This window comes from Anabrus simplex, chromosome 4 (genome assembly GCF_040414725.1).
Source record: "Anabrus simplex isolate iqAnaSimp1 chromosome 4, ASM4041472v1, whole genome shotgun sequence".
Taxonomy (NCBI): Eukaryota; Metazoa; Arthropoda; class Insecta; order Orthoptera; family Tettigoniidae; genus Anabrus; species Anabrus simplex.
This window is the reverse complement of record NC_090268.1, coordinates 326,371,065-326,392,486: the sequence shown is the minus strand read 5'-3', so window position 1 is coordinate 326,392,486 and position 21,422 is coordinate 326,371,065. Positions and strand designations below refer to the sequence as shown.

The 21,422-nt window shown below is 39.5% G+C and overlaps 2 protein-coding genes across 2 annotated transcripts in view; one reads left to right on the top strand and one right to left on the bottom strand.

Moving 5' to 3' along the window:
- The window catches only part of kud (oligosaccharyltransferase subunit 5 kud), a 37,502-nt gene extending 16,856 nt beyond the window's left edge, over positions 1 to 20,646 (bottom strand). The window contains exons 1-2 of the mRNA XM_067145702.2: positions 20,506 to 20,646; positions 13,450 to 13,698 (exon numbers count right to left, since the gene is read on the bottom strand). Of these exons, the coding sequence (XP_067001803.1) occupies positions 13,459 to 13,698; positions 20,506 to 20,508 (243 nt within the window). The 5' untranslated portion in view covers positions 20,509 to 20,646 and the 3' untranslated portion in view covers positions 13,450 to 13,458. The remainder of the gene's footprint in view (positions 1 to 13,449; positions 13,699 to 20,505) is intronic.
- Positions 20,647 to 20,738: 92 nt separating this feature from the next.
- The window catches only part of LOC136872690 (USP6 N-terminal-like protein), a 258,189-nt gene continuing 257,505 nt past the window's right edge, over positions 20,739 to 21,422 (top strand). Inside the window, exon 1 of the mRNA XM_067146511.2 lies at positions 20,739 to 20,914. The gene's annotated coding sequence lies outside the window, so the exon portion shown is untranslated. The remainder of the gene's footprint in view (positions 20,915 to 21,422) is intronic.

Here is a 21,422-nt window from a genome sequence, read left to right as displayed (position 1 = left end):
GCCAATGCAGTTTCAATCCAACAAATATGCAGGGCGCAATGGGTTAGGAAAGCTATTCCTTGCTTGTTCTAGTCCTCCTTACTTTTGCCATCCTTAGTTATTTTACTACCCAAGTACGAGTATTCATCTACTTCCTTTAAGGGCCGTTTTCCCCAAATGAGTTTAAACTAGGTTTATTTTAATCTGGTTTAAGTCTGAGTTTAAACTAACATTCATTTTCCCCATACTGGTTTAAACTTTGAATCAAGTTTAAACCTGGCTCAGAGTTAAACCTTCTATATTGTTGGTTTAAACTGCTGTTTATATTCAACCTTCTTGACATTTTATTGATGTATCTGTGATTTTCCTAATAGAAGGGTTAGTTTTGACTACCAGTACTGCAGCACTTTAATGAAAAACATACTAAAATTATAACCTAGTATTAGCATTAGAAAAATGGGAGAATTTATTGAAGTCTAAGGTTAAATAGGAAATAATTTTGATGTGCAAGAGAGGTTAAGAAGCCGCGTTCCAACAAAAGTTTACAATCTTGGAAAATCGGATGTAACGGAGTTCTTTGATGGATTTATAATTCATAAGCGAACAGCAAGGATTGTCTAGTATCGAAGAAGGATTCATGTAAAACGTCAACTGCACGAAATAATGCTATTTCGCTACAAGCAATGATTCTGGTTGCTTTAAGATATGATGCAGCAGGCATTTTTTTTCATTAACAACGGGGACCACAGACCTTAAATTGCAGTCTCCTTATAATATTATATACTGTAAAATACTGTTGATGGTATGAATACTGTAACGTGAAGCATAAAAATATTCCTACATAAGTCATGTAATACGTCCGCCCTTCATGCGGTACCTGGTGGCTGTGGTCGCTAAAGCGGTAAGTCCGCACCGTCCGAATCCGTGACAAGACGGTTCGAATCCATTTTTGTTGAAAATATTTTTACCATCAGAATGTTGACCGGCACGGTAGGAGAAGCGGTGGTATACAATTTCTAATCGCTAGATTATATATTTATAGGATCAGAAAAACAATAAAGTGTTTCATGCTTGCTAATAGAATAATAAATACATTATAGTGAATAATGTTTCATCGTATCTATTGCCAGCATACCAGCAATAGAAATATTAATGCTATAGGGAGAAGAGTATTATGCATACAGTACGACATATCACGAACTTGGTTATGTTATAAACGAATATGGAATCAAGTAATACATCTCCAAATAATACATCCTCAGTGGTCTGTCTGCTGGATCCAAGGTTTGTGAGATTGATCCCGGCCGAGGGCGATGGATTTTGATAGGAGATAGATCCCGAGCATACTTGGAATTTGTATACTTGAAATTCACATAAATGTTGATTTTCTGAGGAAAGGAATACCGTAGGCCTATTGCTGAAAGACCAGGATTTTAATATTTCAACGTTCCCGTGTGTTCCATAAGACAATACAGACATCAAAAGACACGTATTAGGCCCACGGTACTTGTTTATGGTAAAGCATGACAGAGAAAAATAAGAAATAAAAGTGCGTTCCAATAAATTGTAGACAGCAATAGGTAGAATTATATGACACAACACTTCACACAAATGTTAACAATTTATTTATCAGTAAAGCTAATATCCCGCCGAATTTGTTCTTTATTCACTACGTACGATAGCATTAATTCGCCACAAACAGCTGATATTATTACAAAAATGTCGGTCATTGAATTACTTGGCTCTGATTGGCCAATTCCAATCGACCATGCCTTCGACTATTCCTTCAGTGCAGCCAACGTTAGCGCCAACGACAGCTCGCCCGTTTAAACTAAACGAGTGTCAGAAATTGGTGGAGAAAATGGACGCAACTTTAAACTAGGTACTAAAGTTAAACGGGTTTAATTTATACCAGGTTTAACTCGATTTGGAGAAAATGGCCCTAAGACTTCATTTCCTAATCTAATATTTCCTGCATCACCTGCCTTTGTTCTTTTGTTTTGGACTTATTTATTTTCATCTTGTACTCCTTTCCCAAGATTTCGTCCATATCATTTAGCAGCTTCGAGATCTTCTGCAGTCTCAGATAAAATAACAATGTCATCGGCAAATTTCAAGGTCTTGATTTCCTCTCCTTGGATTGTGATTCCCTTTCCAAATTCCTCCTTGATTACCTTTACTGCCTGTTCTATGTAGACATTGAAAAGGAGAGGGAACAAATCGCAGCCTTGCCTCACTCTTTTCTGGATTGCTGCTTCTTTTTTAAAACCCTCGATTCTTATCACTGCAGACTGATTTTTATACAGATTGTAGATAATCCTTCATTCTTGGTATTTGATCTAAATCACCTTCAGAATCTTAAATAGCTTGGCCCAATCAACATTATCGAATGCCTTTTCTAGATCTACGAATGCCATGTAGGTGGGCGTGTCCTTGATTCGATCCTCTAAGATCAGACTTGAAGTCAGGATTGCTTCACGTGTTCCTACATTTCTTCTGAAGAGAAACTGATCTTCTCCCAAATCAGCCTCAACTTGTTTTTCCATTCTTCTGTAAATAATACGTGTTAAAATTTTGCAGGCATGAGATACGAAACTAATGGTGCGGTAGTTTTCACACCTGCTAGCACCGGCTTTCTTGGGAATAGGTATAACAACATTATGTAGGATGCTAAATGGTTTATTTTGTCACCTATTCAATACATTGTAATGTATACTAATTTCTGCATGTTAAATACCAATCATGTACCTGATTTTTACCTTGAGGTGATAATTTTGACTGATGATGCCCTCAATGAAGGGCGAAACATGTCTAAAGTGGAATTACGAATAAATTCCTAAATGAAAATTTATATGTATTGAATAGGTGACAAAATAAACCATTTAGCATCCTACATTCAGTATCTTCAATACGGACAACAATGATTTTTATCACTTGCAATAACAACATTCTGCTGAAAATCGGATGGGACTTCTCCCGTCTCGTACATCTTACACACTAAATGGAATAACTTTGCCATACTGGTTTCTCCTAAGGCAATCAGTAATTCAGAGGGAATGTCATCAATTCCAGGTACCTTGTTCCTATTTAAGTCGCTCACAGCTCTGTCAAACTCTGACCTCAAAATTAGGTCTCCCATTTCATCAGCATCAACAGCTTCTTCTTGTTCCAGAACCGAACTATCTACATCTTTACCTTGATACAACTGTTGGATATGTTCCTGCTTTGTCTTCTTTCCCTAGAAGTGGCTTTCCATCTGAGCTCTTGATATTCATACACCTGGATTTCCTTTCTCCAAAGCTTTCCTTGATTTTCCTGTATGCAGCATCTACCTTTCCCACGACAATACAACCTTCGACATCCTTTCACTTCTCCTTCAGCCATTCTTCCTTAGCTACCTTGCACTTTCTATCCACTTCATTCTTTAATCGCCTGTATTCTTTTCTGCCCTCTTCATTTCTAGCATTCTTGTATTTTTGTCGTTCATCAATCAGGTCTTGTATCTCCTGAATTATCCACTGATTCTTAGTTGATCTTTTCTTCCTTCCTAACATTCTTCAGCATCCCTACTGACATTTTTCATGACTATCCACTCTTCCTCTATTGTGTTTCCTTCAGCCTTTTCATTTAGTCCTTGTGCAACATGTTTCTTGAAACAATCCTTCATATTCTTTTCTTTCAACTTGTCTAGATCCCATCTTTTTGAATTCTTTCCTTTCTTCAATTTCTTCAACTTCAGATGGCATTTCATTACCAACAAGTTGTGGTCAGAGTCCAAGTCTGCTCCTGGGAAAGTTTTGCAATCCAACACCTGGTTTCTGAATCTCTGCCTAATCATAATGAAGTCTATTTGATACCTTCCAGTGTCTCCAGGTCTCGTCCACGTATACCGCCGTCATTTGTGGTGCTTGAACCAAGTGTTGGCAAGGACTAAATTATGATCAGTGCAGAATTCAACCAGCCGACTTCCTCTTTCGTTTCTTTGTCCCAATCCAAATTCTCCTACTGTATTACCTTCTCTTCCTTGGCCTACCACTGCATTCCAGTCTCCCATCACAATTAGATTCTTGTCACCTTTTACATATTGTATTAAATCTTCTATCTCTTAATATATTCTTTTGATTTCCTCATCATCCGCTGAACTAGTAGGCATATAGACCTGCACTATTGTAGTGGGCATTGGTTTGGTGTCTATCTTTACGACAATTCTTTCACTATGCTGGTCGTAGTAGTTTACCCGCTGCCCTATTTTCTTATTCATTATTAAACCAACTCCTGCATTTCCCCTGTTTGATTTAGTGTTGATAATTCGATAGTCGCCTGTCCAAAAATCCTGTTCTTCCGGCCAATGTACTTCACTTATACCAATTACATCTAACTTTAGTCTATCCTTCTCCATGTTCAGATTTTCTAACCTACCACAACGATTCAAACTTCTAACATTCCAGGCTCCAACCCACAGAATGTCAGTATCCATCTTCCTGATGATCGCCCCCTCTCGTGTAGTCCCCACCCAGAGATCCGAACGGGGACTAGTTTATCTCTGGAATATTTCACCCGAGAGGAAGCCATCATCAGTACATCATTCATACAGAGAGAGCTGCATGTCCTCGGGAGTTAGTTACGGCTGTAGTTTCCCCTGTTGCTTTCAGCCGTGTAGCAGTATCAACACAGCTAAGCCATGTTGAGTATTATTACAAGGCCGTATCAGTCAATCATCTAGACTGCCACCCTTGCAACTTCCGAAAGGCTGCTACCCCCCTTTCGATGAACCATTCGTTAGTCTGGTCTCTCAACAGATACCCATCCGATATGGTTGCACCTGCGGCTCGGCTATCTGCCTCATTGGGACACGCAAGCCTCCCCACCGCGGCAAGGTCACATGGTTCGTAGTGGAGGCTGAAGAACATAACGATTATAAATTAACTAGGTCAAAACTGAAAACAAATGTCTTCAGATAATACAAACTCCGTGTCATACGATGTCGGCATGTTAAAGGAATCTGGTGACACATTCGGTGTTTACCCGCCAAAACTCATTAAAACTCAGTCACATACGCCCAAGAGAGATTTGGTTTACTCTGCCATCACATAGGGCTAGAGTAAAATGGAATGTCAAAATTGATGAGTGCACAACGAGATGGTGTCATATAAAAATGTCTGACCACAGCAGATGAGACCATACGATCAGTGGCGAAGCGCGAACTAAGTAAGGGGGTAGACAGAGATTTCTTTTATTTAAACTGTTTTAATTATATTATTATATGGAATTTTTTTTCGACGCGTACATCTGTATTCAGTATTATATTAATGACTCTGAAAATAAGACAAACCCTGTAACAACCTACAACCCTACGTGCACTTGCTTTATTTTTAAATATAGACGAAATAGGCCGCGGGAGTTGTCAAATAACAACATACTTTTAGAATAAAAATAGCAATATATTTCATTGTTATGTAGATTTAATAAGAAAAATAAGAAAATACAGTAGTAGTTCGTACAAGTCACCTTAAACAATATTCTTGTAAATGAGTTTAATCCGCCTGTCCTTCATTTCGGCAAATACTGTATATCTATTACTCTCGTCTTGAAGTCAGGCGTCTTGCTAAAATTACACAGAAACTACTTCTCTATAGCTAGAGTTCCCAAGTTAGACAGTCTCTGGTTGGTCATCCAATTCCTTAAATATGTTTTAATTCATTTGAATGCACTCATAGCGCGTTCACTAGAAACTGACTTTAACGGAATATACAGCATCAAGTTAAGCAATTTTTTCCGTGTGCGTACTCTGGAGTAGCTTATCAAGACTGGAAGCCAATAGTTGTTGGGGTTATAATACCGCAACTAATATTGGCGGGCAAGAAAATGCACGTACTTGAAGGGTTTTGATGCTGTCATTCATTTATTAGGTGTAAGTTTACTATACTTCGTGTTACAAGCGAACTATGTAATGCGAGTGGAATGTATTTTTTTTTTTTAAGACTTTGTTTGTAAAATTTCATATGATGTTTTATTTTTATTGACCTAACCTGTACTGTATAATGTTGTAACATAGGCATTTGTAAATAGTAGAATTCTGTCTATAGTTCCTGCAACTCTCAATCAACTGAAACCCAGAAAGGCACCTGGCCCAGATAACATCCTACTGGAATTAATTCAAGCTGGAGGTCAATCTGTCAAAACACAAATTTTCACTTTTATCCTCAAAATTTGGGAAACAAGTGAAGTACCTAGTGACCTAAAGAATGCCACTATCATCACAATCTTCAAGAAAGGAGATCACAGTGTCTGTGACAACTACCATGATATATCACCTCTATCGTGGGCAAAATTCTTACAAGAATTAGCTCAAATTCTTACAAGAATTTTACTGAACCACCTCTAGGCTGTTTTTGAGAAGATCCTCCCAGAGTCTCAGTGTGGATTTCGATCCTCCAGAAGCACTATTGTTTTGATTTCCTGTGTAAGACAACTGCAGGAAAAATGTAGAGAGCAACAAAATCCACTCTTCCTAGTCTTTTATGACCTGGAAAAGGCCTCTGACTCGGTTCCAAGACCTGCTATGTGGGCGGTGCTGAAACACTTTGGCTGTCCTCAGAGTTTTGTTGATCTAATCCAGGCTCTCCATGATGACATGACTGGTCAGGTTTGCCATCAGAATAAGACCTCTGATGAATTTCCAATCACTCATGGACTAAAACAGGGTTGTGTACTTGCTCCAACGCTATTTGCAGTGTATGTGGCTGCAATGCTCTATAAATCACCGGCAAACAATCCAGGCATAGAGATCAGATACCGTTTTGATGGAGGTCTCCTTTTTCTTGCTATTTGCTTTACGTTGTACTGACACAGACAGGTCTTATACTGACGATGAGAAAGGAAAGGCCTAGGAATGGGAAGGAAGCGGTCGTGGCCTTAAGGTACAGCCCCAGCATTTGCCTGGTGTGAAAATGGAAAACCACGGAAAACCATCATCAGGGCTGCCAACAATGGTGTTCGAATCCACAACCTCCTGGATGCAAGCTCAGAGCTGCGCAATCCTATCTGCATGGCCAACTTGCCCGGCGGAGGTCTAGCTAGACTTCGCTTCCAGAGCCTAACCCAGGTTACAAAGATTACCAAACTGCTGTATGCTGTGTCACCTGCACTTACACCAGAGGAGTTACAACAGCTGGTTAACTGCTACAAGAGTGCATGTGATCAATTTGGGCTCACAATTAATGTTCAAAAGACTTAAGGTCCTAGCACAACCTTTCCACAATTCAACATTTCCATCTCAGACGCATCATTGGAGCAAGTAGACCACTTCTCATACCTGGATAGTACCCTATCACTGCGCTGAAACTGTGAAGAGGATGTTGAGAAGAGAATTGGTGCTGCCCATGCAGCATTTGGGCGACCATCGCACCGGGTCTTCATGAACAAAGATCTGACTGTGAACATGAAGCTTATGATGTACCATGCTGTTGTCATCTCAACATTACTGCATGGCTGTAAAACTTGGACCTTATACCGACATAACCTTAAAAAGCTTGGGCGCTTCCACTGACAAAAGCTTCGATCCATCCTTAGGATCAAGTGGGAGGCCCACATCACCAACCTACATTAGCTGTTCTTGAGAAGGCGCACGCTAATAGTATAGAGTCATCCACCATTGGTCATGAGCTTAGGTGGATGGGACATGTCTGCCGGATGGATGATATGGGACTTCCACGTCAGATTCTGTTTGGTGAACTCTCTTCTGGCACCAGACCTTGTGGAGGTCTTAAGAGGCACTATAAGGACCAGTTAAAGTATACTATGAAGTTGACAGGTCTGAATCCACAAACCTGGGAATTGCTTGCTGAAGATCGTTCAACCTGACGACAGATCATCCCGGGCGCTGTCACGTTTGAAGGGAAATGGCGTAGTTACGAAGAGGCCAAGCGACGAGCACAAAAAATCAGGGCAGAATTCTGCGTGATCTGTGGGGTCATTTGTTCCATGTTAAGACTGGACTGTTTAGTCACCATAAACACATCTGCAGACAGCCTTGAGTTCGGACTGAAGTGAGAGGGAAGAAGATTATAATCGGAAACAAGTTAAAGCCGACGACGATGACTGCATAACAATGGATATGTCAGTACTGGGCAGTAGCACATCTCATTCTACACCTCTTTACACTTTATTAGTACTTCCTCCACACCAGGTTTCTCACACTCTAGTAGAATGAATTTCGCCGTTGAATCCATTTACTGATCTTCATATCCAGCCATGCATCCTCCGTCAGTTGCTTCCCAAGTACTTGAAGCTCTCCACAATTTCAAGGTTCATTCCCTTTATTTTTATAATTCTTTTCCCTTTCTACTCTAACAAACACCACTGTCTTACTCTTTTCCACTGGGCTGAGTGGCTTACATTGTTAAGGTGCTAGCTTTCCGAGCCTAAGTTTGTTTGTTCATTCCTGGCTTAATCCAGTGGTATTTGAAGGTGCTCAAATATGTCAGCCCTGTGTCAACTGATTTACATGGTCATAAATAAACTCCTGCAAGACAAAATTTGGTACCTTGGCATCTCTGACAACAGTGAAAGTAGTTGAAGTGACATAAAACCAATGATATTACTATTATTATTTTCCATGCTGTTTTCCTTTCCATAATTTTCAATAATCTCACTCAACATGTCGAGTTGTTCTTGTGCTACTTTTCTTTTTGCTCCCCACAATATCATCTGCATTACCTTCAGCTCTCCCTGTCCCCATATTTTACTTTTGTCTCCTTCACAATTTTCTCCATAACCATTATGAATAACAATGGTGACAACATACTGCCTTGTAGTCCAGTTCCATTCCAAAACTATTCCGCTCTCCCCATGTATCTGGCTTCTTCTGCAACATTTTTTGTTCATTGCTTGCACATATTTTATAATTTGTTTTCCAAATCCTTTCTGTTCTATTTATTTCCACACAAGATTCATCCAATTCTGCCGCACAGTGCACAACGTGCTTCCAAACTACACACGTCAAATCAACAACAACAATAATTGTTACATCTACACAGAACTGCGAAGGGAAGGAGCCTCTACTCTAGTCAAATACCATACAGCAGGATTCAACACAGGACCTTATGATTTACCTTCGAACACAAACAGCATGGATTTTATGTTTACATGCTTTAAAAATCTACATTTTCTGTTCAAGTCTTAACTAGTTAACACAAACTCATATATTGCTTTTCTACATTCACATGTGTTTTTATGTTTCGTATATATATGGAAACACACAACTCATACTTGAGAATCTGACATTTTATAGTGTAACTTATACCTACAATGCAGGTCATTGAATTTTAACACATGTTTTATTCCTAGTTATCATTAAGTGTTCATAATAATGTCTACTCATCAAGACTTTAAGGACAAAACTAATTAGTTTTAAAAAGGAAAATTAACATTAAGCAACAAGATTCTATCACAATGTACAACTGAAGGTTCAGGAAACAAGTGCAACCCACAAGACTAACTGTGATCAATACACATGTTCTCTCTGTGCTACCATACATGTTTTACAAAGCTAGCATTTAATTCCAGAAAAAATTATGGCTATGAACAATCCAAACTTCTATGAATGTGTTTTTATGTAGTTCATGAAAAGACAGTGAATATCAAGTTCCAATTCGATAAATGCCCCCAATAATGAGAATAATTTTGACATGTTATCGTCGTATGACATTCTTTGTTAGATCTAGTGATGTTTTATGATTGCATGATAACTTATATATGATTGTGTGATCAGCTGAAGATGATCTAGAAAGGTTGAAACCGGTCCTGTAGTATTAATTTTTAATTTAATAAACATGTATTGATAAACTGGAAGCCTTCTTCTCATTGTATTTGCATCTACTAGTTCATCAGGCTGACTACAACTTCAACATCAGATTTACAGTTTAGAAAATAAATCTATGACTGAAGTTAATTGCACATCTTTTGTCGTGATGATGTGCAAGTACACAGGTTGTACCGGTCTCAGCCAGTTATAATGTTGTATTAGCCAAAAGCTGTACTGGCAATAGCACGGCATGTCTTTGTTATTAGTTATTATACACATGTCAAAAAGTGTTGTATCACTTCGGTTCCATGATTGCTGGAGCACTGAATGTTTATATTGCATCAAGAACACAGTCCCTTTGACTGTTCCTAGATCTCACTAAACCTGCTCAAAGATGTAAATAAACAACCATGCATGAACAGGGCTTATTAAACACAGTGTGTACAACAGCTGATGAGTTCCAGTCATTCCACCAGGAAAGAGGTACACTGCTCGTGTTGTCTATAGTTCTGCCATGCCTAGAAGGTCAATACCGCAGTTTGATCGTATCCGCATTGTTACATTGTGTCAGGAGCGGCTCTCATCAAAGAAAGTTTCCAGGTGTCTCCGAGTGAACTAAAGCTATGTTGTTTGGGCATTGAGGAGGTACAGAGATACAGGAACTGTCGATGACATGCCTTGCTCAGGCCGCCCAAGGGTCACAACTGCAGTGGATGACTGCTGCTTACGGATTTCAGCTCGGAGGAACCCTGACAGCAATGCTATCACTCTGAATACTGCGTTTCGTGCAGCCACAGGTCATGTTTTGACTCAAACTGTACGCAATAGGCTGCATGATGCACACCTTCACTCCCAACGTCCAAGGCGAGGTTTACCTTCACAACCTAGACATTTGCAGCGCGGTACAGATAGGCCTAACAACATGCTGAATGGACCCATCAGAACTGTCATCACATTATCTTCACAGATGAGTGCTGCATATGCCTTCAACCAGACAATCATCGGAGACATGTTTGGAGGCAGTCTGGTCAGGCTGAACGTCTTAGACACACTGTCCAGTGAGTGCACCAAGGTGGTGGTTCCCTGATGTTTTGGGGTGGCATCATGTGGTGCTGACGTACACCTCCGGTGGTCATGGAAGGTGCCAAAACGGCTATACGATACAGAAATGACATCCTCCGACCTATAGTGCAACCATATCAGCAGCATTTTGGAGGCATTCGCCTTCATGGACGACAATTCTCACCCTCATCGTGCACATCATGTGAACGAGTTCCTTCATGATAACAACATTGTTCGATTGGAGTGGCCAGCATGTTCTCCAGACATGAACCCTATCGAACATGCCTGGGATACATTGAAAAGGGGTGTTTTGGATGAGATGACCCACCAACCAATCTAAGAGATCTACGCCGAATCGCCGTTGACGAGTGGGACAATCTAGACCAACATTGCCTTTGTGAACTAGTGGACAGTATAGCATGATGAATACAGGCATGCATCAATGCAAGAGGACGTGCTATTGGGTATTAGAGGTATTGGTGTATGCTACAATCTGGACCATGCCTTCAGAAAGGCTAGATGTATTATTGTACAACTTGCAATGTGTGGTTTTCATGAGCAATAAAGAGAGCTGAAATGTTGTTTGTGTATATCTCTATTCCATTTGTATGTAAAGGTTCAGGACCTCTTAGCACCAAGGTGATGCAAAACATTTTCTTGATGCAAGTATAAATACCGGTACCTAATAATAGTTTCAATGGTTACAATATGTCAGTGGGTCTAATTTTTTTTTTGCCTGAAAATGTTCTGCATAATAGCCACACCCCCTATTTGAGGACCTTAAAACTGACATAAAAAATGCTGCCTATAAGTGAGTACTAAATATAGTATCATCAGCATAAGGTGGTAATTGGTATGTCCGTAATGCACAAATTAAACAGAAGTGGAGACACCACAGAGCCTTGAGGGAGACCACTGTTGAGGACAAACTTTACTTTGCTTACTATTCTTTACAATCCCTCACTTTAAGGAATTTGAACAAAACACCTTCTCTCAAAACTGTGTTGTATGCAGCTGTCATATCTATAAACAATCCAACACTCTTCAATTAAAAAAAAAAAAACCTACCTCAATATGAGTTACCAACACTAGCACTTGGTCTTCACAGCTATGATGTGGTCTGAATTCAGCCTGTGCAAGAGGGATATCAAATATTTGTGGACTAATCATACTATTGTATGTATTTCAACAGTAATGAGGCATATTCATTTAATCTTCCCATTCTTGATCTCAGTATGTTAAGTGATTCCTAAATTATTTAAGCTACACTGGTCTCTAGATTTCAAAGAACTAGGAAAACTGTTACATTAAATTGTATCAAGCTCTCACATGCAAATATGTTCCTATATCTCCTTAATATTACTTATTTCATTTGATAATATTTGTTTTTGATTTGTTAAACAAATAATCTATCTTAATATCAGAAATCTGAGAACTCCAGTTGCAATTAAATGACAAATAATATTTTCTGACAGGTACATGTTCAAACACAGGTAGAATACAAGTAACCCTCTCAAATTGGAAAAATATACAGGAAGAGCACATCACCATTGAAATATTTCCTTTTTTGTGATGCCTACTTTATAGTGTACAAGTATTGCTCTTTATTCCGTTTTCAAGTAACACATGGTGTATGGAAAATGCCATCCTAAAAACAGACCATGATAAAGGAAATCAAGGCAGTTAAAATGAGGCTAGCAACCAACTCTCTAACTCACAATTTTTGTCCAGAGTCAACTGGGAGGAAAATATAATTTTAGTTTTGCAGCCTTAATACGTAGTTGCAATTCCTTTATTAACTTTTTTTTTTTTTTGCTAACACATTGAAGGTTTCTTACAATGCAAGGATGGTAAAGGGCTAGAATTGGGAAGGTAGTGGTGTGGCCTTAAGTTTCGCTCACTCCTGGTGTGAAACTGGGAAACCATGGAAAACCATCTTCAGGGCTGCCGACAGTAGGATTCGAGCCCACCATTTCCTGAATGCAAGCTTACAGCTATACAGCCCTAACCACATGACCAACTGGCTCAGTTAATTTACTTTCATTTAATTGAATAGGGCTATTAAACTGTATTAGTGCAAAAATTCAACCTCTGGTTTTTGGCAGATGATTAACTTTCCTGATTCCTAGGCACTGTAGAAGTGGGTTTCATAGCACAATTATGATTTAAGACTTTGTGGGGACTACATATGAGGTATTCCAAGGGGTATTTGGGTACAGATCTAATCTAAAACGACATTATGTTACTTGCCACAGTTGACTCTGAAGGAAAGCAAAAGTGATTAAATGAACCACGGATACAACTGAAACAAGTAGTCTGAAATTAGCTTTATGAGATATCTGGATTGTTCTATGTATTCACCATGTCCTGACTGATTAAATTTTTCTTCTTTTCTATTTGTACTTTTCCATTCCTGATAATGTGGCAATGTTCATAAAACACACAGTTACCTTTACCATGGTCTGCTATTATTGGATGACATTTTTCATACAACTTATATATTATTTGAAGATGTGGTTGCTGTTATACCTCTGTCACATGCAATTGAGAGTATCATAACACACTTGCTGAAATCAATTTGTACTGCATATTAAGTATAATACCTTTGCCTGTCATACGTAGATCCCAACCCACAGGAGAAGGAAGAGAACGCCAAGTCCTGTGAATATGGCAGCAACTAGTGCCACAAGGAGCTCTTTGAAGATATCTCGGGTAAACTTCGTACTTGTAACTTCATACACAAAGAACCATGCTGTAAAAAATATTCCAATTCCCAGTAGCACGACCGTCAGATGGGGGAAAACAGCTGGATTAACTGGAGAAACATATCTCGACATTGATTCTAGTTCAATCTAAAAGATAACAAAGAAAATTAATTACTTATGCTATACAACCTTGAGTCAACAAGAAACACTGCAAGAATGATGATGCATGTTATATAAATTGTGTACACCATTGTAGGAAAAAATTATACATGCTCTTAAAACAAGTTTTTTTAATACCTAAATAAGTTACAGTCAAAGAGTTCTTTCATTTTAGATATGGTAATAACAATGTATAAAACTTTCTATAGATAGATTCCACTCTAAAAAGAATAAATTCTTTGTAAATGTCCCCAACAAGTGTTATTTAAAAACATATACAGTATTAATATTTTTAAAGGTTCACTGAATATGTTAATTACATATATTTTACTCCAGAATTTCTCTTGCATTTCCTTTGGTTCAGGGCTGCCTAGCCAAGGCAAGAAAATTACATGGGCTCAATTACAATTCTCCATTTGGAAGACTGGGAGCGAAGGCGAAGTATGAAGTATAGTATTTTTCATCATGCCAACGTTACAAATGGTAGAAAACTTCACCTCTCACTAAGATTTTTGATGCATTATACAGTATCCACTGGGAAGAAGAACAGATGAATTATCATGACTGACAGGAATGACGTCACATGCCACTTTAGCTTGGCCAATAGGAATGCAAGTAGCTACTTCAGCAATGGAAAATGGCGTGTATTGCTCTTCATTACATTATAAAAGTAAATGTACTTCTGGGGGTGGGATGGTGAGTTCCTGGACATCGCAATGAACACATCTCACCTCTGACACTCATTCCAAGTAAGGTTTCATTAATTTCTACTTTCTTATGATGTCAGAAGTATGTGGACGTGAGGTGCCAACTTTTGCCCTAGAACTTCTCAAGAAGTGGCAGAAAACCAAAACTAACTGCTGTAGACTGTCACAGAATGTGCTGCCTTTCTGTACAAGATCACCAGTGTACGGCAAACGATGTTGATGAAATCTTGAAAACTTCCAGGTAGAGGTATGTATCTGACCAGTCAGCCTGAAAAAAACTTTGTGAAAATGGTTTACGAGCAAGGGTAGCAAGAAAGAAGCCTTATTGCAACCAAAAGCATTTGGAATGGGCCTTAGCACACAGGGAGGGGCTGCAAGAATATTGGGGTAAAGTAATTTGGAATGAAAGCAAAATCAGCATCTTTGGAAGTGATGGAATCAGGTATGTCGCCAAACAGACGAGGACATGTTCCTTGAGAGTACCACTGCTACTATGAATCATCCTGTCAGAGCCATGGTGTGGGAAAGAATGTCTGAAGTCTAGCAGTGTTAAAAGGAAAAGTTAACACCAAAAAATATCAAGAAGAGCTTTGACTTAAATCTGCTGTTCACTATTCCTGATTTGTTAGGAGGTGATGCTCAGCAGTGCACCTTTCAGCAAGACAGCACAAGGTCTCACACTGATCAAATAAATCGTACTGTTCTGCCTTGTCCTGGGAATAGTCCCAACCTCAACCCGATAGAGAACTTGTAGTCAAGGCTGAAAGTTTTGGTGTCATGTCGTAAACCCAGCAACAAGGAACTGTAAGAGGCCATCGTCCAACTGTGGTAACTCCATCTCCATGTTTTGTGGGCTCAATGACATGAAGAACCAAGGCAGTAATAATCACATCAAGAAGTTATAAAAAATATATATATATAACAAAAGGATTACACAGCAATTACAATAACCCATATGAACAAGTGCCAAAATTTACATCTTACGTTTTACTGTAGTTAACATGGAGTGTAAGGAGTGGAAATCTTATACTCAAATGTCAACCTCTCCTGCTCGCGGTGCTCTCTGCTTTAAACTGACGAGGCTCTGGCGAGTGAGTGACTCCTGGGATAAGGAGCTCCCCCTCTATCATGCCAACGGCTTCTTTGGAAGGAGGAGGAGCAGGTGGAGGTTTAGGGCACTCTATTGCCCTTGAGGTGGGAAACTACCTCTAAAGACGGATGAACCAATAATGGTCAATGGCATAGAAGAAGACCTCAACGGCGGACCAGGAGCATGAGCAACTAATGTAGCTCCAACTGCTGGGAAGACGAATGAAGGCTGCAGCAGTTCGGAACCTCCAGTCGTCGTAGTTGCTATGCCACTGGGCAAAGGCCCTGTAACTGTTAAGGATTGTGAGACTGATGGCGTGCAACATTCCCACAATACTAGATGTCACGCACACGCATCCTCCGAAGAATTGTACCCTCTCTTCATACACGACTGCAAGCCCTGCGGCGTTCAGGGAGTTGTGACAGGAGCAGGATTGTGTTATCTGGGAGTTCCTAGCAACAAGCCGGCACGTAGGCGGCGAATGTGTGACCTTCGCTTTGGTCGAGGATGGGCTGTAGAGCAATTTGTATGCTGCATTTGTGAATAAGCAGGCATATTTAGGATCCACTTTGCTTACCCTGAATGGGGAGGGGGCTAAAAAAAGGTGCCCTAAACATAGTCAGTTTATTTCCACCCGACTGGATAGCTCTGTCCAGAGGGTACACCTCTTGTGGTCAAACCAAAATAAGAATTAATTTTGCTACTTGGAACATATGTACTCTGATGGACAGTGACACAGATAATCGACCACAAAGACAAACGGCAATATTGTTGCTTGTGAACTGAAAAGGTTCAACATTGACATTGCTGCACTCAGTGAAACAAGGCTTGCAAATGAAGGACAACTGAAGGAACGTAGTGGAGGTTATACCTTCTTTTGGAAAGGGAGGAACTTGAATGAGCCCCGCATCCATGGGGTTAGTTTTGCTATTAAGAATACAATTGCTGATCATCTTGAGCTCCCATGTGGTATAAATGAAAGGCTTATGACCCTTTGCCTTAAGCTCACTAATAACCAGCAAATTACAATCATTAGTGCATATGCTCCAACTCTCACCTCCAAAGACGACCAGAAGGAAGAATTCTATTCCCAACTCGATGTGCTTCTAAAAAATATACCACGATCAGATAAAATTATCCTTCAATGTCCGAGTTGGCAGGGATTCAGCATTATGGTCTGGTGTAATTGGTAAAAAAGGTGTCTGTAAAAGCAACTCTAATGGAACTCTTCTCCTAACCAAATGTTCTGAACATAACCTTGTAATCACAAACACACACTTCCGACAAAAGAACAAATTTAATACTTCATGGCAACACCCCAGATCAAAACACTGGCATCTAATTGATTATGTGATTGTGTGTGCCCGAGACAAAGGCTTTGATAAGTGCTGACTGCTGAACTGACCACCGAACTGATACGGTCTGTTATGGCTCTGCAAGTTAATCAGAAACACAAGAAGCAGGGAAAGCATATCAGATGTAGGGTGAACACCGAACATTTCAAAGATGATAGCGTTAAATCGAAATTACACCAACTCCTTGATGAAAAGCTGCCTGAGAATTATCCATAGAATGTCCAAGACCACCGGCAAACGTTCAAGTCAGCAGTGCTCTCCGCCTGTGAAGAATCAGCTGGTTTCGCCAAAAAGAAACATGCAGATTGGTTTGATGAGAATGGCCTAGAAATTCACTCTCTTATAGAAATGAAAAGGAAAGCATTCAATGTCTGGCAAAATGATCCTAAATCTACGTCCAAAAGGCAAATGCATCAAAATGCAAAAGCTGAAGTCCAGAGGAAAACTTGGATAATGAAAAAACCAATGGTGGATATCTAAATCCCATGAAATGCAGCATCTAGCTGACACAAACAACACCCGCGCTTTCTTCAATGCAACAAAAACTGTATATGGTTCATCTCACCATGGAATAAATCCCATAAAATCGAAAGATGATACTGAACTTCTTAGAGATACAAACTACATCAACTCCCACTGGAAAGAACATTTTTAAGAACTACTGAATAGGGACACTCAAACTGAGACAACATTTTTACCCAAATTCCTCAGAGCCCTATACAAGACCCTCAAAAATAAGACACCAGGCATGGATGGAATACCTGCTGAGCCCTTCAAGGAAGGGAACACATCACTAGTTCACCACATATTATCGGCACACTGTATCTTGGTGCATTTGTGTACGGGGATGAGGAGTAAGGAGGGAGCTCTCCTGGTTCTGATAGTGCTGTCAACTGAATGAAAATGAAATCTGAATTGAACCGAGAATATGATCGATCGATACAAAGTTTCTAAACCGTTATTATCTTAAGCAAACAACTATGTCACATACACATTATATAACATTACATAACATTTCTCGATGCGAATCTTGTTCCTAACATGAATTCTATAGTTTGGCTTTGCTGTGTAAACAACAACAGTGCTAGTACATAAAGTGTACGCCAGATGTCGCACAACGATGCTTAAGCGATTCATAGTTTGTTTCAAAGGTTGCCAGTACGAATCTCGAAGATTGCCGAGGTTGACCGATTCAGCACTAGGGTGTAAACGCACCAAGATAAAGTGTGCCGATAATATATAAGCTCATTGACAAGATATGGCAAACTGGAGCCATATGGAATGATCTAAGGGATGCCCTGATAGTAACCATATTTATAAAGGGTGATAGGGCTCAATGTGGCAACTATCGAGGGATATCGTTGCTTTCTGCTGCTGGCAAAATTCTCACCAGAAAACTGACAGCCTGAAACCACTGGCTGAAACAGTGTTGCCTAAAATTCAATGTGGCTTTAGATCAAATTGAGGTACAATTGATATGATCTTCTGTGCCAAGCAATTGCAGCAAAAATCAAGAGAACAAGGTCAGTCTCTATATATGGCGTTCATTGATATTATTAAGGTCTTCGATTCAGTCGATCGAGAAACTCTTTGGAGGCTCTTATCCATAATTGTTTGCTGTCCAAAATTCATACAGATTCTTCGATTACTGCAACATGATGTGCAGGGTGGAGTCCTTAACGTGGACCTGGAGAACCATTTAAGATCGCAACGGGTGTAAAACAGGGCTGTCTGACAGCCTCCACAGTTTTCCGTATATAGTGGTGTCATACTTCATTTGGTCAAAGACAAAATTCCAAAGCGGGCAGAAATTGTATACAGGACAGATGGAGAACTATTCAAGCTTAGCAGACCGAGATCAAACACTAGGTATCTACTACTTCTATTCTTGAACTTCAGTATGCTGATGATGTTATACAGGCAAACTCTGAAGATTTTCAACATATTCTGGATGCATTTACACCTGTAATGTCACTGCTCCTGCTATCATCAAGGTTAATGAAACTAGCTTAAAAAATATTGAACACTTTCCCCATCTGGGCAGCACCTTTCAACAAATGCAAACATTGATGCTGAAATTTCATATTGTCCCAAATGTGCCAGTACAACCTATGGTCTTATGCGGATTAGGGTGTTGGACAACTGTATTTTTGCTAGCTGCTTTACGTCGCACCAACACAGATAGGTCTTTTGGCGACAATAGGACAAGGAAGGGCTAGGAGTGGGAAGGAAGCGGCCGTGGCCTTAATTAAGGTACAGCCCCAGCATTTGCCTGGTGTGAAAATGGGAAACCACGGAAAACCATTTTCAGGACTGCTGACAGTGGGGTTCGATCCTACTATCTCCCGAATACTGGATACCGGCCGTACTTGAGCGACTGCAGCTATCGAGCTCGGTTGGACAATTGTAACATCAGTACTCAAACTAAGCTGTATGTATACCAAGCCGTTCTTGTTCCAACTTTACTCTATGGTTGTGAAACTTGGGTTACATACAGAAGGCACTTATTATGCCTGGAAAAATACCATCAACGCTGCATTATTAGAATCCTAGGAGTAAAATGGTAAGACAGACCAGCATTGAGGCTCTCATAATAAAACACCAGCTTTGATAGACAAGTCATGTAATTCGCATGCCTGAGTCACGTCTCCCAAAACTAATCATATACTGCCAGCTGAAGGACGGACAGAGAAAATAGGGTGGGCAACAAAAACGCTGTAAAGACATTCTGAAGGCGAATCTAAAGAAATGTCAAACTGACCCTGAAAACTGGAAGGTTGTGGCATCCACTCTTCCAGAATGGCATCGCATCGTCCACCAAGGACATCTATCCTTTGAACTGCAACAGAGGAAACTTCTGGCCAACAAACGCAACGCTAGGGAAGAGCGTATGAATAGCAGAAGTATCAACCCTCAAGGACCAGTGGCTACCCAACACACCATGTGCCAATTTTGTGGAAGAGTCTGTGGTTCCAGAATTGGATTATAAAGCCATCAAAGAACTCATGTGATTTTAACTTACCTTTGGAAGACAATCATACTCGTTAACGAGTGACAGTATAATAAAAAATTTAAAAAGTAGTTAACATGTAATTATAATTTCTTTTGCTCATTTTCTGAAACAATGAAGAAATAATTCTTAAAATTTCCTGAAAATGTGACTTCAATAAAAAGGTTAATTTCCATTAAAATCAAAAGCTGAAGGTGATTTTTAAAAAAACTCGAAAAATGTCCAGAATTTATGCCACCACTGTACATTACAGTGATGATGATTCAATTTACGGGACATAAAACCCCTCTATATTATTTTCTGGCGGTACGTATCTTGCAGGGACAGGTATTTTGGCACCGGGTACGAAGTGCCATACCGGCATTCGCCTCAGTAATATATTAACAGTCGTTAAACGCTGGCCCATATTCAAACAGTTCAATTCTCGGCCAAGAACGTTCTACTAGAGTGGCTACAATGACCCATGTGAAGTATGACAATGCTATTAATTAGTACTGTGTATAATGAATCAAACAGCAACCACGACGACCACAAAACCACACATAACCCTTGGAACAACAATACAAAGGAGATTTGACCACAACGTATGCATATAAAAATTGATTCTTCATTTTAAAAAGAAGTTTTACTTACCATTGCGGTAGTCTTCGGCGAAAACGTGAAAAATAACAATAAATTAAGGCTCGTTAGACCGGGTGTCTAACATTCAGTTTTCTATATCCTCCACGTACACGTACACTTCTTCCATGACATTGTGTGTGTTGCCCTCTTTGGTGCTGCCATCTGAAGACAAATGATATTTCAGCAGTTCCTGTCACATGATCACACGAAATATCCGGTCCATCTGAGAGTTTTGATGTAGAAAGTTGATAAAATATGTTACGTAGTGTGACATCTGGTTAAAATGATTTTGAATTCATTAAGTGATTAAAAATGATTCCTAGTCGATTTAATTTACTAATTCATCCAAGTAAACAGAAATAAACTGTTAAAAGTATTTTGAAGTTCAAGAGTTGACATAAGCTTTGACAAATCACTACAGGTATTGGAGGTTATATATTGCTATGAATCATTTCACATACTTCTTAATCTCCCTACTCGCGTTGTATATGATTGTGTTGACCACCCTTTCTTGGTTTTAATGGAAAGAGTCGCCGGTTTGTGTAATTTCGTCATCGTTGTAACGTGGTTACTTTTTTTTTTTTCGGGGGGGTGTGGGTCTGTCATGTTTAGTACCGTGGTAATTTCATTGTAAACGATTTTTGTGTCCTTTGCCATTTATTTGGTATAAAGTTTTGAATTAGTTCTTTTGCTAGGATAGTTTGACCAAGTGCTGAATAGTTAACTGGACTGACCTACTTATACCTATCAATTTTGACATTAATGTTATTATGATACATTTGTTTTTACCTGTAGGCTGTAAACATTCATGTATGATCTTGGGTTGATTTTAGTACCAACTTTGAATGTACTCTGTGTTAACTTTGTATGAATAGTGGCATGAGAGTTTGAGTTGTGACAAACTATAGTGATTTCAGTGAGTAGAGTGG